This window comes from Garra rufa, chromosome 20 (genome assembly GCF_049309525.1).
Source record: "Garra rufa chromosome 20, GarRuf1.0, whole genome shotgun sequence".
Taxonomy (NCBI): domain Eukaryota; kingdom Metazoa; phylum Chordata; class Actinopteri; order Cypriniformes; family Cyprinidae; genus Garra; species Garra rufa.
In genome coordinates, this window is record NC_133380.1 from 40,028,852 (window position 1) to 40,045,890 (window position 17,039).

Sequence of the window (17,039 nt, forward strand, 5' to 3'; positions counted from 1 at the left end):
TGAAAAGATACTTTAAATGTGAAATTAAAACCTTCAGTAGGTGACAGTAAGGCACTGTTAATAAGTGAGTCATTGCGATTGAAGCGAATCATTTAAACAGTTGATTAATTCAGGAAAGAAACACCGTCATGTTGCTCTGAGACACAAAACAGTGCTGTGGCTGTGTTTAGAATGATTTTTGTTTGCGAAATAGAAATTGAAATTGAAAGTCTCTTATTGTCTACATTTGTAACCATGCTGATTTTCAAAGAAAAATGATACACTGCAAAAATGCTTTTCTTTCTTAGATTTTTTGTCTTGTTTCCAGCCAAAATATCTAAAAATTCTTAAATAAAGAAGGATTTTCTAGATAAGTAAAAATTATTATTAATATTGGCACTGGCCATTCTTTTGCTTGTTCTAAGCAAAAACTCACTAAATTTTTTGTCATTTTTGTTTTGTTTTTACTGAACAAGAACATAATTTTTACTTGTCTAGAAAATGATGCTAGAATTAAGAATTTTTAGATATTTTGGCTGGAAACAAGTGAAAAAAAATCTAAGTAAGAAAAGCAATTTTTGCAGTGTATTAAAATTATATGAACTGATATATATATATATAAAAGTGACCCTGGACCACAAAACCAGTCATAAGGTTAAATTTTACAAAACTGAGATGTATACATAATATGAAAGCTCAATAAATAAGCTTACTATTGATATATGGTTTGTTAGGATAGGACAATATTTGTCTGAGATACAACTATTTGAAAACCTGGAATCTGAGGATGCAAAAAATCTAAATACTGAGAAAATCACCTTTAAAGTTGTCCAAATTAAGTTCTTAACAATGCATTTTACTAATCAAAAATTACATTTTGATATGTTTACAGTAGGAATTTTACAAAAAAAAAATCTATAATTTTGACCCATACAATGTATTTTTGGCTATTGCTACAAATATACCCCAGCAACTTAAGACTGGTTTTGTGGTCCAGGGTCACACACACATATATATATATATACACATTTTCTATGCCATATCTTGAATTATGTGATGGTTCTTAATGCATATTAATAGACTGATTCATGCAGTAAAAGAACACACTGTAAATGCACACACACACACTAAATTGGTCTAACCAGACTTCATCACATAGTCGTGAATGCATGCATTTCTGTAGGAGTGTTTTGTTTGTTTTTTCAACGTACTCCATAATGCCATGATGACTCACGAGTTCAGTATTTCCACTAAACCTGTGCAGATTTGGCGTGCATGAACTTCCCCAATAAATTCATTAGTGAACATACAATGCAACCAGCCAAAATTGGCTAGTAATTTGACAATGTTAGCCGCCACAGCTGATTTTTACCCGCATTTGATGAGTGATAATTTCAAACCTGTTTTAATTATTTCTCTCATTACCATTTTTAATGATTAGATATTTCTGACATCAATTTTGAGGTTGAACATCGCATTAATTTAACCCTTTGCATGACTTACAGAGGCGAACTCATTGTTGAGTTCAGGCAGCATGGCATCGTGGGTAAGATAGGAGGGGTCTCTTTGGAGAAGCTCAAGCTGCTCATGGAGGCGGTGCTTATCATCATCGCTCCCATTCCATCCACCCGTCACTGTCCGATACAACACCCTTCCTGTAGCGCTGCGTCTCTCCAGAATAATCACCTGAAGTCATAAGGACAAAAGCTATAAGTTCATATGACATCAAAGGCTGCGTTTACACTGGCAGAAAAAATCCTATATTTTTGCCCACATCTGACACAGATCGGAATTTGATGCACGCTTATAAACACAAATATTTGCACAAGATCCGTTTTTTCGTATCCGATCTGAGCCGTTTCCATATGTGATTGTAAATCTGATATTTGGACATCCAACCTATGTCTAAACACGCATATCCGATTCTCTGTGTCAATTACATAATCTGACTGTTCCACGACATTGAGGGATATGATTTTTTTAGATTTAGATTTTTTTTTAGTAATACAAATAATTTCGTTTAGTTAGAGAACAGACAGTACAATTAAAAAGTCACATCACAGGTCAGATTTAATTTAGCACTTGCAGAGAATGAGTCAAGCTGACTGACAAAGAAGACAGAGGTTAGAAAGACAAGAGGATAGATGATTTAGTTTCGAAACCAAATGCAAAAGCGCCTGTTTGGCAATATTTTGGATTTTAAAAAGCCTGTTGAGTTTTGCCGTTTAAGTAAGGCGATATTGGAAGATTTTTTTTTAAAACATTTGTTTAATTGGTTTCCCAGTTTTTGCTGATTTTTACTTTTATTTAAACTTAACTTGTCATTTATTTATTTTATTTGACATCAAGGTGTATCTCCAAGCTTTTATAGTTTTTGTTTTGCTGATAAACATTCTACGTTATTTATTTGGCGCCACAGTGTTTGCTTAGTTTTGTACCTATTTACACTTTGTGAAAGTAATTTGTTATTTTAGATTATGCGTAGCCTATAGCAATCATTTTGTTAATAAAAGTTATATGATTTATATATAGGCATAATAGGCTACATATAGGCTGTTGTATTTTGTTGTTGCTTGAATTGCATTAAAAGCGAAGGAAAATGAGGAAAAGAGGGAAAATTCAAACAAACTAAAAATGAACAATTGCTTTACGCCGAGTTGCCGGTCCCCATGGTAAAAGACGAGGGCGACACGTTTGCACACTGGGAACACTTTTCTCAGTTGGGTGTCTTATAACAGAGACTGTCAGGACATAAAAACTATAACCTTGTCTTGTTTATGCAAAAATTGTGTACCCATTCCTTTTCGTCAAAGGAATCAACTTGATTCCACTTCTCCTGTCTCATCATGGCCATAGCCAGCTATGAGGTCACTGAGGTCCGGACCTCGGTCATTTTTTTTCAAAAATAAAATGTTAAGCTCTCTGAATGATTATTTAGCCGTTTAAACCACCTCATATCACATGAGTGTTTGCAATTCATGTTGCTGCGAGAAGCTAAACGCAGTGAACGGGGCTTGAGAACGCAGTTGAGTGAGAGCGCGGGTTTGTTCCGTTTGTTGCCAGATCCACCTATTATACGTGTTTTTTGACTCGTTTTTCCAATTTAGTGTGACACTTTGGGACGTGTATAAAGTGGAAAGTTGAACGTTAGTGTTAGTGATATATTAAACTTATTTACAAAACACAAGCTTTGAACTTATTTCGGATATCTTTTTCTTTCTTTTTGTAATTGCTTGTTTTTCGTAGCAAAATCTGGCAACATTGTACATTCATAAAAAAGCTTATAGACAATCTGTAACTTGCTGACAGGAAGATAGCACAATCGGTAAGACAAACAGTGTTCATTGTTAATATCTGAAATAAATGTATAACACTATCAAAAAGAATAGCATACCAATCTGTTAAAGAATGAAATAGGCTACTATGCCAAATAACGTTAACGCTACTGGCCAGCAGGAAGACGTCTCATGCTCTTTAGTTAACCTTAAGTCGTCAAAAAACATTAATTAAAGAAGTGTTTCTCAACTTTTGGGTCGCAAAAACGTTTGGAGTGGGTCGCGGAGTGTGCAGTCAAAGAAACAACAAACCTAATTCTGTTTTTTTCTGACGCTATACTATTATTTTGAAAGATGTGCGTGAAATTCTAAAATTATTTTTTATAACTTCTTATAAAATAAAAATTCCCTCACCTATTAAAAAAAAAAAAAAAAAAACCTTTCCAGTCCTGTCCGTCATATTGTGCTCGTTGCGCGCACTCTTCAATTACACGAGCAAATTTACCATGATAACAGACCTTATTAGTGCTTTTGTTGGTGTTATTGTAGCACAATTCTTAACACCTTACTTCGGACCTCACTAATTTTCGAACCCTGGATACGGCCTTGTGTCTCATTGGTCTTTAACAGGGTAGCCGTGACACTGATGTAGAAAAAGCATTAACGCCGTCCTTATACTGAAAGCATTAACAGCCGTTTTGCCTTCTTTCTTTAATTATTTGCTGTTGAGATTACTTTTGCCGACTTTGGAAAAGACGAATAAGCAGAAGTCCATCCGGAATTCGAGGGTCAGTGGTTGCGCTCATTGTCATGAAAGCCAGTGGAACGATTTTAATTTGGACATTAGTGTAAACACGGATATCGGATACTAGGTAGGCCAAAAATCGGATATGGTGAAAAGTTTGGATCTGTGCATTAAGACTTGCAGTGTAAACGCAGCCAAAAAGGCGACTAAATGGTGCATGTTTTAGTCTCTGACCTGTGGAGGGGTTGTGTCGTCCTTTTTAAGCAGGGTGTCACAGAGAGGCTGTTGTTGCCTCTGATAAACATAAGCAAACCTAAGAACTTCTTTAGTATTAGAGGAAGCAAAGTCAAAGAAGGCCTCGTTCACAGACACAAACTGCTCCCCTTCGCCGGTAACCAGAAGAACACAGTACCTGTCAATGACAAAGACAAGGAGATGATGATGTTTTCTCAAAGACATAAGACCCCCAATAACAAATCTACAGTTTAAGGTGAGATTTCTTACTTTCTGCGACGGTGGAACTGTTTAACTGGACACAGCTCATCGAACAGTTTCTGATTCACCAGCCGCGACACCAAGAGAAAACGATTATTGGAGACAAACTCGTCAATTATCTGCTTTTTCATCCCTCTTGCCTAGGGAAGAAATTAAAAAAGACTGATTTAGCAAAAACAAAACAGCTGGTAAACAGTTTGTGAGAAAAAATGCAATTGCTGGGCCTCACCTGTATAACGTCAGCTGGTTTTTCTGTGTTCTCTTTGAACAGGAGCATTGTGGGAGCATACGTGTTGATGTTGAACCTCTGCACGACTTCGGAGGTCTCAGTCAGGCCCATGTCCACATAGCCAAACTTTACATAGTCTTTATAGGCAAACGCGGTGAGCTGCGAACAAGAGAATGTGTTTGTGTCAAGAAAGCAGATTTAAATGGCAGATGTTTGAACAGTTAATATAATAAACACTCACCTTATACAAAAGAGGGATATTAGATGCTACATCAAACATTAGCACTCTTGGCTTATTCTCCTCGTGCCAACTGTTCAAAAACCCGAGGTAGCTGCTATCTGTCACCTAAAAAAAAGAGGAAACAGACAAAGAATTAGGGAAAGGGGTCAAGGAAAGGGAATGAAAAGGGGGAGAAGAAAAACAAGGAAAGAAGAGAGACATAGGGAAAGGGGGAAAAGAGAAATGCACAGAAAAAGGGAAAATAGTAAGGGACAGGAAAGAGGGGAAAAAGATGGGAGAAGTCAGAAGGTAATGGGAAAGAAGAAAGAAATAAGGCAGAGGAACAGGAAAGGAAAATAAAAGGTAAAGGGATGATGGAAAGGAAAAAGGGAAAATGGAAAGGAATTGAAAAAGGACAAGAAAATTATAAAAAAAACGGAAAAGACAAGAAAAATGTGGGAGGAGGAAGGATGGAGGGACAAAGGTAAAAGATATGAAGTGGAAGATGAAGGGAAAAGGAAATAAAACAGGTAAAGGAGAAGGAAGGAAAGGGGGAAGCGACAAGGACAAGAAGACAAAAGAGAAAAAAGGAAACCAAGACATTGGAAAAGGAACAGGAATAAAATCAGAAAAAAGACAGGTTAAAAGGAGCAGAAATGGATAAGAAAAAGGATATGGACATGGAAAGAGAAACACAAATGAAAAAGAAAAGAAAGAGAAAAGAAAAAGGGGAAAGGAAAGTGAAATGAGAAGGGAGGAAATGGGAAAAGAGAAAAGTGGGAAAATGGACACAAATGGAAAAGATGAAGAGACAAGAAAAAGGGAAAAGAAAGGGGATAAGGGGAATAGGAAGGAAAAGAAAAGTCAGGAAGGGGAGAGGAAAAAAAATGAAAGAGAAAGAATGGAAAGGGATAAGGGAAAATGGAAAGGAATTGAAAAAGGACAAGAAAATTATAAAAAAAGGAAAAGACAAGAAAAATGTGGGAGGAGGAAGGATGGAGGGACAAAGGTAAAAGATATGAAGTGGAAGATTAAGGGAAAAGGAAATAAAACAGGTAAAAGAGAAGGAAGGAAAGGGGGAAGCGACAAGGACAAGAAGACAAAAGAGGAAAAGGGATACAAAGACATTGGAAAAGGAACAGGAATAAAATCAGAAAAAAGACAGGTTAAAAGGAGCAGAAATGGATAAGAAAAAAGGATATGGACATGGAAAGAGAAACACAAATGAAAAGGAAAAGAAAGAGAAAAGAAAAAGGGGAAAGGAAAGTGAAATGAGAAGGGAGGAAATGGGAAAAGAGAAAAGTGGGAAAATGGACACAAATGGAAAAGATGAAGAGACAAGAAAAAGAAAGGGGACAAAGGGAATAGGAAGAAAAAAGAAAAGTCAGGAAGGGGAGAGGAAAAAAATGAAAGAGAAAGAATGGAAAGGGATAAGGGAAAATGGAAAGGAATTGAAAAAGGACAAGAAAATTATAAAAAAAAAGGAAAAGACAAGAAAAATGTGGGAGGAGGAAGGATGGAGGGACAAAGGTAAAAGATATGAAGTGGAAGATTAAGGGAAAAGGAAATAAAACAGGTAAAGGAGAAGGAAGGAAAGGGGGAAGCGACAAGGACAAGAAGACAAAAGAGAAAAAAAGGAAACCAAGACATTGGAAAAGGAACAGGAATAAAATCAGAAAAAAGACAGGTTAAAAGGAACAGAAATGGATAAGAAAAAAGGATATGGACATGGAAAGAGAAACACAAATGAAAAAGAAAAGAAAGAGAAAAGAAAAAGGGGAAAGGAAAGTGAAATGAGAAGGGAGGAAATGGGAAAAGAGAAAAGTGGGAAAATGGACACAAATGGAAAAGATGAAGAGACAAGAAAAAGAAAGGGGACAAAGGGAATAGGAAGAAAAAAGAAAAGTCAGGAAGGGGAGAGGAAAAAAATGAAAGAGAAAGAATGGAAAGGGATAAGGGAAAATGGAAAGGAATTGAAAAAGGACAAGAAAATTATAAAAAAAAAGGAAAAGACAAGAAAAATGTGGGAGGAGGAAGGATGGAGGGACAAAGGTAAAAGATATGAAGTGGAAGATTAAGGGAAAAGGAAATAAAACAGGTAAAGGAGAAGGAAGGAAAGGGGGAAGCGACAAGGACAAGAAGACAAAAGAGAAAAAAAGGAAACCAAGACATTGGAAAAGGAACATAAAATCAGAAAAAAGACAGGTTAAAAGGAGCAGAAATGGATAAGAAAAAGGATATGGACATGGAAAGAGAAACACAAATGAAAAAGAAAAGAAAGAGAAAAGAAAAAGGGGAAAGGAACGTGAAATGAGAAGGGAGGAAATGGGAAAAGAGAAAAGTGGGAAAATGGACACAAATGGAAAAGATGAAGAGACAAGAAAAAGGGAAAAGAAAGGGGACAAAGTGAATAGGAAGGAAAAGAAAAGTCAGGAAAAAATGAAAGAGAAAGAATGGAAAGGGATAAGGAAATGGGAAAAGAGAAAAGGAAATTCAATATGGAAAAAAAGTTGTATTTTTTAGTTGTATTTATATGAATGTTTAATTGGTAGCCAATATTTGTAGCAGCAAGAGCCAATGCTTGAATGAAGTTGAATATTACAACCTGAAAATGATAATAATACGCCTCAAAGACACTCAAAGATTTTTTTTCCTGGAGAACACAGTACAATCCTACCTTCTCAACCAGTTTCTGGGGCAGAAGGCTTTCCACAAACTGTCTCAAATGTTCCCTGACCACAGCGTAGTGGAAGAACGTGACTTTGCCGTTGATTAAACCGAGTATGGAAGGTGTGCGGTGGGCACCAAGATGATTAGCCAGCTGTCTCTCATAGCCAATGTCCACCACTCCAATACCAACCCCTTAAAAACAAATCAATTGGATATATTCTCAAAAATATTGACATCTATTATGAACCATTAGATTTAGAATTGATTAGATTTTACCCAATATTTGTGTCATGTCTTTATACGCTTATTAGAACATCAGCCAGTCTAACTCGAATGAAGTGTGAGGGTCAAAATCCTGAAGAACCTACCCAGCGGCTCCAGCTCTTGCACAGTGTCCTTCCATATGGGCTCGATATGGATGCAGGTGAAGCACCACTCTGACGTGATCTTGATCAAATAGGGCCTCTTGAAACTATCCGGCAGCACCTCGTTCATGTAGTGGTTGAAGTGAAGGAGGTGCTTGCTGTCTGTGAAATCACGACTCGTCCGAGGGAAGTGAAAGAAAGATTCGTCGAAGTAGAAGCTGTCATGAAAATGTCTGAAGCCCTGCGGAGCTCGCGCAAAGTTTTGATTCTCGTCCATTTGACCAAAACGGTCATAGTTTGCCCTTCTCTCCTCATTAGAAAGGATCTATGGGATGTAAATCACACGCAATTCAATATGCATGCTTATTACTGAGGACATATTCAAAATTGTACATGCACCTTACACTAGTTACTTAAAGGATTGCTTTGCAAATTTTCAACTAGCTTTGTATTGTTACAATATCAGTAGAAAAAGTAAATAAATTGTTTACATTTTTCTGTGTTACCTGCACACAGATATCCCTGTTTATTTTCCAGCAAAAGTCCACCGGATTATACAAATTGTGTCATTTTTCTTTATCTGGCAGACTTTTGACAGCTCTTTGACAGGCTTTTGTTAAAACAACAAATCAAACTTCCTTTTTTTCTTTTTAATATTTGAATCAACAAACGTGCAGCGGCAAAATCAAAAACGGAAAATGCCACAAGTTGTAAACCTTTGAACAAGTCTTTATAATGAGAAGATATTTATTATCAGCATCTGTATACGTTAATGCACATTTTAAGAAAATAGTTAATTTACCAAATTTATTCAATAAAAAAAAATTCAGTCGTAACTTAAAAACTTCAACCACTGGCATGCTACAAATTATAGATATATATTGAATATAAAAAAAAAGGAAATTGTTACTGTAGAAGTGTAACAATGTATTTGCCATAAAATATATGTACAAATACATATATACCTATTTTATTTCATTTTCCATTAATAATTAATTGCATGTGAGTGACTATATACTGTATTTATTTTTTGCCATTTTAGCATTTTGCACAGATAAACATACTCCTCTGAAACTTTGGAATGGTAGTGTATACAGACACATATAGGCTACCAGTCAAGATTTTTATTGTTTATAAACAAGTCTCTTCTGCTCACTAAGCATTCATTTGATCCAAAGTACAGCAAAAACAGTAAAATTCTAAAATATTTCCACTATTTAAAATAACTGTTTTCTATTTGAATATACTTTCGACTGTAATTATTCCTGAGATTTCAAAGCTGAATTTTTACCATCATTATTCCAGTCACATGATCATGAATCATTCTTATATTTTTTTCGCTTCTGAAAAAACATTTATTATTATTATTATTATGTTAAAAACAGCTGAGTAGAACTTCTTCAGGTCGCCTTGATAAATAGTTCAGCAGAACAGCATTTACCTGAAATAGACATCTTTTGCAACAGTCTTTATCACTTTTATTCAATTTAAAGCATCCTTGCTAAATAAAAGTATTAATTTCTATTATTTCTTTCCCAATTATTAATATATTTTTCCCAAAATATACTGATTTGATGAAGCTTTTGGTTGGTATACTGTATAATGTTACAAAAGCTTTTTATTTAGGATAAATGCTGATCTTTGGATCTTTCTATTCATCAAAGAATCCTGAAAAAAAAACTTTTAAATATTGATAATAATAATACATGTTTCTTGAGCAGCAAATCAGCATATTAGAATGACTTCTGAAGGATCATGTGACACTAAAGACTAGAGTAATGATGCTGAAAATGTAACTTTGATGCAATAAATAAATTACATTTTAAAATATATTCAAAAAGAAAGCAGTTATTTTGAATAGTAAAAATATTTCACAATATTACTATTTTTTCTGTATTTTTAGATCAAATAAATGCAGACTTGGTGAGGAGAAAATATTTCTTTAAATCAAATTTTGACTGGTAGTGTATTAGGTCAAAATGACAAAAAAAATAAAGAGTGTTTTTGTCCTTTATTTTATTTTCTATACAAAATGCAACCATCCTACCTCATATGATTTAGTGATCTTAATAAACATGTCCTCTGCCCCTGGACTTTTGTTCTTGTCTGGATGCCTATGGACAAAGCATGAAAAAAAGTTTTTATTCAGACAGATTATGTGTCAGAGAGAAGAAAGCTAACCCAATGATTTCTACACTGTATCTCTATTGCTCTCTGATTGAAATCGCTCACCATTCTCTTGCGAGTCTCTTGTAGACTTTCTTGATTTCGGTCTGGCTGGCATGTCTGGACACTCCCAGAACTTTGTAGGGATCAAACTCAGATGAAGATGCCAGTGAATCTCCAAACAGAGCCACGAGAAGAATCGCCCAAACGCAGCAGGTCACAAACACACTCCAGCCTCCCATCTTGTGGTATGTGAACTGGCAGGCTAGACAAAATAGAGGAGACCGGGGCTAGTTGTCTTGTCACACTTTTTACAACAGTACAAGTTCCTTTGCAGACACAATTCTTCAAATCTGGGCTACAGAAAAAAAAAAAATGGTACTGGACATTTCAACCAGGGAAAAAAACACAGTTCAAAGGCTAGCTGTCAATAAAACATCCTATTTCGATTAACATTTATGAAACATAGAATACATCGTTAGAGCAAAAATATGCAAAGTAAACAAGAATGTCAAACCACTGTCTATCAGTAAACAGTAGTCACAGCTCTCATCCAGACATATGTTAAATATTATATGAAAATATGTTAAGGACCAACACACATCCTCCAAATACATCTACATAAACCCGCGCTTGCTCTGTCACGTTAGACATCATACGATGCCAAATTGGTCGACATCGCCTAACCCTAATATATACATTTATATATTTTTTTATTTACCACGCTGTTCATACTGTAATGCATTTGATAGGAAATGAACAGCAACACATTAAGGTTCTGAAAGCGCTGTAATTGTTTGTGTGACCTCTTGCTTATAGAAGGTTGTAAACAGACCCAAATCATCACTGCTGCATAGTTGCATTGTTTCCAGTTGCCAAATATGTTAAAGTAATAAATGTAGTGATTACCTCCATTTCTTGCACTATGTCAAAGAGGTTGACATGTCTCTAATAAAATCGGTCACAAACATTATCTCTGCACAATCTCACCTGCGGCATCTTATTAACTTACTCCATTGTGTGCAAAATATTTCTTTGCACTCCTCATGTTTTGTCAATGTTCTCCACTGCTAAAGAAACTCTTAAGCATCTCAATAGTCCTCGTCCGTACTCCTAACAATTTTGGATCTTAAGACCTCTTTTAAGGGTTAAGATGCTTTCTGAATTACTTTTTTCTTTAATTTTAAGAGGAAACACCCACATTTCTAAGAATTTTGTCACTAGGAGCCCAGGGCCCGTATTCACAAAACATCTTAAGGCTAAAAGTAGCTCATAACTTGCCGATTTAGGAGAAAATCTTAAAAATAAAGGGCATGTCAATCCTAAATTTAGGACTCCTCAATATTTGCTCTAAGAGTATTTCACAAAGCATTTTAGCACTAAAACTAGCTCTTAAATCTGTGAAATATTAGGAGTAGTGAAGAGGATTTCTAAGTCACTAAGACCAAATCACAAACTAGGCCTATCCTCTCTGCTGAAAAAAACAACCACAATCATCACAGATATTCTAATTGTTTCCACTACAAATACCATTGCAAATATTACAAAACCATTAAAAGCGTTAATAAATGGTCTCCTGTACTGTTTTTTGGGACATATTCCATTAGGATTTAGTGGCTTTAATAAGCCACCGATAGAAGGTGACCAATTATTAGTAGAGATTAACAGGCACCATTACAGTTACAATTAAAACCAGTACAATTTCTAAATTATCCAGTAAAAACCTTTTTTTTTTAGCAGGACTAAAATGGCTGTTGCCGGCTATCTGCCTCGGGACGTAAACATTTTAGGAACATGTTTCCTTTATTGGCACTCATATGTTTTCCTATGCATCTTTTTTGGTTTTGGAGGTTATCCATAATCCAAAATCCTTGTTTTCATTAACAGGTTTGGTAAGAAGCTGTTCTTGAGTCCAGTTCGGTTTTCTTTTGCGTTTGCATGTCTTACTATCCACCATGATTATTCTAGTCAATCAATTAAAATGTTGTTTATATGCATATCAGCTAATTGTTTATAAGAAGCACGCATGTAAGAGGCTGACAATTAGCTGAACATATACTTGTTTAATTAGTGACACTAATTGACATTAGTGGCAAGATCTTTATTTTTAAACCTTTATTTGAATATGGCAACATAATATCACCCCTACAATATTTTATGAATAAATCTCTGACAGAGACTCCTCCCCTATCAGCCAATCACTGTATTCATAGTTAATGAGCAAGCTGACATCATCCATAGCAACGAGGTCAACCTTACTCTTATCTTAAGACTTCTCTTTATTCCTTAAAAAAAGTAAAAGTTGGTCTCAGCAGCTTTGTGAATTGGTTTTAAGAGAAAACTCTTAGCTAAAAACTTTTACTGCTATTTAGGAGAACTCTTAGTGCTAAGATACAATGTTTTGTGAATATGGGCCCTGGTAAACAATTAGCTGATATGCATATAAACAATATTTTAATTGACCGACTAGAATAATCACGGCTGATAGTAAGACATGCAAACGTAAAAGAAAACCGAACTAGACTCAAGAACAGCTTCTTACCCAACCTGTTAATGAAAACAAGGATATGATCAAAGGAAAATTTGGAGTATAAATAACCTCCAAAACCAAAAAAAGATATGTGGGAAAGCATATGCGTGCCAATAAATGCAACATGTTCCTAAAATGTTTACGTTCCGAGACAGATTGCCGGCGACAGACATTTTAGCCATGCTAAAAATAATAATAGTAATAAGAAAAAACCTTAACAAAAATTGTAAATATTTTTACTGGTTATAATAGAAATAGTATTGGTTTTAAAGGTAACTGTAATGGTGCCTGTTAATCTCTACTAATCTCTAATTGGTCACCTTCTATTGGTGGCTTATTAAAGCCACTAAATCCTAATGGAATATGTCCCAAAGAAAACTGTACAGGAAACCATTTATTAATGACTCTAACGGTTAAAAGTTGATGGTTTGTAATATTTGTAATGGTATTTGTAGTGGAAACATTTATAATTTCTGTGATGATTTTTTTTTTTTTTTCAGCAGCGATTTGTTATTTGGTTTTATTGACTTAGGAGTCCTCTTCACTAGGCTACTCCTAATGTTTCACAGATTTAGGAGCTAGTTTTAGTGCTAAAATGCTTTGTGAAATACTCTTAGAAAAAAATTTAGTCCTAAATTTAGGATCGACACACCCATTATTTTTAAGATTTTCTCCTAAATCGCCAAGTTATGACTGAGCTAGTATTATAATTCATTTCATCTAAAGCGTTTCTATGGGAACCGAAGCGATCAATGCAAATAAATCAGCATCAGATCAGCTGCACGGTGTGATCATATGATCAGTGCAGTTCAAAAGCAAAACACATCGACTATTTACAGCGGACAAAAACACTGTCAGCGTCTGATACCACAGATATACTGAGAAAACAGAGTCTGATTTAATGATTTCAACATCAGTTAACAGAAGTCGCAGCTGCACGCCCTACTGAGGATTGACGCTTTAAAGAAACCACAGCAAACACGACATTAAACAGAAGAATCTAGAATCACTGTTATACCTCGGCACGACTCTTGTTGTAATCGTATAAATCCACAATTTAGTAGCAATCCATGTTCTCCCGATGGTAATGGGTGGACCGTTTCCCCGGCCTTCACCTGCCCGCTACTTCCGGTAGTGAGGGATTGTGGAGGAACACTTTCTATAATAAAAGTCCGAACGAATTCATCCCAAAAAGTATAATTTCTCAATTTTATCAGATTATATTTTATATATTTTATAATTTATTTTTTTATTTAAGGCGAGACACTGCAGGTGAATAGGGTAAAAACCTAACTAATAGTTATCACCTTACTTACCCAGTTGATTGATTACATTGATAACTGCAAAAAACCTAATGCAGTACCAGTCAAAAATTTTTCAACTGTTATGTTTTTAAAGAAAACCAAGCCTGCATTTATTTGATCCAAAATACAGAAAAAGATGTAACGTTGTGAAATATTTTTACTATTCAAAATAACTGCTTTCTATTTGAATATATTTTAAAATGTAATTTATTCGTGTCATCAAAGTTACATTTTCAGCGTCATTACTGCAGCCATCAGTGTCACATGATCCTTCAAAAATCATTCTAATATTCTGATTCAGATTTTTTGTATTTCAAGTTTTCTAAAATAGGTTTAAATATGCAAATGATGATTATTTAATGAAATATGCACTGATATGCATACATTTCTAGTACAAAAATATAAACACTGGATGAAGTCACTTTCAAAATTCTTGTTTAATTTTTTTTTGACATATTAGAGTCAAATGTTTTTACAGAGTGGATTTTGTGTATCTCATTTTGTCACTCCATAATTCAGAAAAAACTTACAACAGACAAAAAAACTATGTATTTTTTTTCCATTTTTGGGGGAATAAAATGTTGTATAGACGTTTTTCCTGAACACGGAAGTAAGTCCGACTCTTAACTGAAAGAATGCTTTGCATTTCCGGTCTGCATTGTTTCTAGTCAAATTAGGGTATATTCCGAGCTAATAAACTAATGTTAAACCTATTAAAATGTTTTTAAAAAGCACATGGCTCCATAGCGCCATCACTTGGCAATGTCGCAATGACCGTCATTTGTCAGTGCCTCACTTTAATGAGTGTGTAGATGACACGAAGCAGCGGACGTTAGCTACATTAAAAACAGATGCTATTTGAATGGGTTCCTATGGAAACCGGAACAGAAAAGCATTCAATCTGACGTTAGAATTCGTAATGGCGGCGCTCATCGTTTACTCAGGAAAAAGGTCTATAAAATCAAGCAAATTCTATATGAACAAATCCCTCTGTAAAAACCTTCAAGATATAGACAGGAATAAAAATGTAAAGTTTGGTGTGTGTAAGTGCTACTGAAGTAGAGATTTATGGCTCAGTGTAGGAGAAAAAAACTCTTTTGAGAAAACGGTCTTTAAAAATATGCATTGTAATTGAAATGCATTGACACAAATAGATAAAGTGCTATAAAAGAAACACTTAACAGTGTCTTTAGGATGTTTTTTCACTTTATGAAAAACGAAAAAGCCCAAAATCTCAAACTTGGCAGGTGCATGAAAAAACAGTATTTTTGCCTGCAGTGTCTCTCTTTAAGAGGTCAGTTTGTTTGCTGTAGAGAGGGATAGAGTGATGGGAATTAACAAAAGTAATTCTCTTAACAAAATAAATGATATTTAAGATCTTTATGGTGGACAGACATCAAGGTTATTATAGTTTGGCTTTTTTAAATTCATTTTATTTTAATATAGTTTTCAAATTTGCAATAAAATTTAGTTTCGTTTTTATTAGTTTCATTAACAATTTTTTTTGTTTGTTTTAGTTTTGTTTTTATCTTGTGAACACATTTCTATATCGTTTTTATATAGTTTAGTTTCAGATTAAGTTTTAGTTTTTTTTAGAGATCAAATAGAAATCACAATTCTAAACTAAGCAAAATATTATCTATTTAAAAGTGTTTAATTCATTTGAATAAATGATTCAACTTTTAATACATAATATATGTATTTAAAATATAATATTTTGTATTGGCCTAATGGTTAGAGAGTCAGACTTGCTACGAAATAATGAAGGCAAAGAGGTGTCCAACTGTCTGTGTTTTGAGGTGCAACTAAATCCTAATGTTTAAATGACTGTTGTGTGCTGTTCTGCCTGTATTTAATGAGAAGCTGTGGTCACTCAGTTTTTTACATAAAAAGGTATTTTAACTTCGAGTTATGGAATCCTCAGTGGAAAATTCTGTGTCAACCAAAGTCAGCATAGGAAATGACCAAATGTATTAGGCCTATTCTTATAAAAATTGTGAGCATTGTTATTGAGCGGATTAACATACGAACTAAAACATTTCACGTATAAAACAAATTCCAAGAGTCATTTACTGTACACTAGATTTCACATGCATTTATATTTTATATTTTTTATTTGCTAATTTACATTTTTTTTGTTTGTTTCATATACATTTATTTTAAATGTATATCCGCAATCTCATGTTGAAGTTTTAAAGGATCACTCGACTTTTTTTGGGAAATAGGCTAATTTATTTGTCCTATTTAAAACTTGACTCTTCTGCAGTTATATCGTGTACTAAGACCGGCGGAAAATGTAAAGCTGCGATTTTCTAGGCTGATAAGATTAGGAACTACACTCCCATTCCGGCGTAATAGTCAAGGAAGTTTGCTGCCGTAATATGGCCGAAGAAGGCGGAGTAATATCACGCAGCGCCTGAAGTTCGGTCACAATTTTTAAAAAGCCGGTCACATTGGCAGTTACCTATCTGGGAACTAAGAATTTGCTTTTGGGCAGGTACTCATATGCTATTTAGAGGTATGATAGAGACTATTCTCTCGATTCAGTGTCTTTTGATGTTGCTAAATCTTATATTGGTAAAATATGTTTTTCTTCAAACCTCAAGAATAAAAATAGAGCTATTCGTACCCTTTTCCAAAGAGAAATTGTTACTGTACCTTATGTTTTGTCTCATTGGGTCTCTTCATTGAATGGAAAATTGATTTGCTGGAGAAAAGTATGGTTGTTACCACAGAAATATCATCTTAGAAATAGGATTAAAGAAGTTTCTTATAAGCTTATTCACAGATTTTATCCAGCAAATCATTATTTACAAAAATTTAAAAAAGGAATAAATAGAAATTGTATGTTTTGTAACGAATATGAGGAAACTGCCTTGCACTTATTTTGGCACTGTACATACTCAGTTACACTGTGGTGTAAGGTCCAAAAATTTATTAGTGAAAATATCCAATGTTCAAGACCTTGTTCACTCTTATGGGAAAATGTACTCTTTGGATTTACTGACTATCTTGACAAAGAGGAACAGTACTTTTACTTAATTAACTTACTCATTCTATT

At 34.5% G+C, this 17,039-nt stretch overlaps 1 protein-coding gene across 1 annotated transcript in view; it reads right to left on the bottom strand.

The window, feature by feature from the left end:
- Window positions 1-13,800, bottom strand: part of dnajc16l (DnaJ (Hsp40) homolog, subfamily C, member 16 like) — a 23,894-nt gene extending 10,094 nt beyond the window's left edge. The window contains exons 1-10 of the mRNA XM_073826009.1: window positions 13,693-13,800; window positions 10,211-10,409; window positions 10,026-10,092; window positions 7,982-8,303; window positions 7,621-7,805; window positions 4,965-5,069; window positions 4,724-4,882; window positions 4,504-4,634; window positions 4,234-4,411; window positions 1,483-1,665 (exon numbers count right to left, since the gene is read on the bottom strand). Coding sequence (XP_073682110.1) covers window positions 1,483-1,665; window positions 4,234-4,411; window positions 4,504-4,634; window positions 4,724-4,882; window positions 4,965-5,069; window positions 7,621-7,805; window positions 7,982-8,303; window positions 10,026-10,092; window positions 10,211-10,386 — 1,506 coding nt within the window. The 5' untranslated portion in view covers window positions 10,387-10,409; window positions 13,693-13,800. The remainder of the gene's footprint in view (window positions 1-1,482; window positions 1,666-4,233; window positions 4,412-4,503; window positions 4,635-4,723; window positions 4,883-4,964; window positions 5,070-7,620; window positions 7,806-7,981; window positions 8,304-10,025; window positions 10,093-10,210; window positions 10,410-13,692) is intronic.
- Between the last annotated feature and the right edge of the window lie 3,239 nt (window positions 13,801-17,039).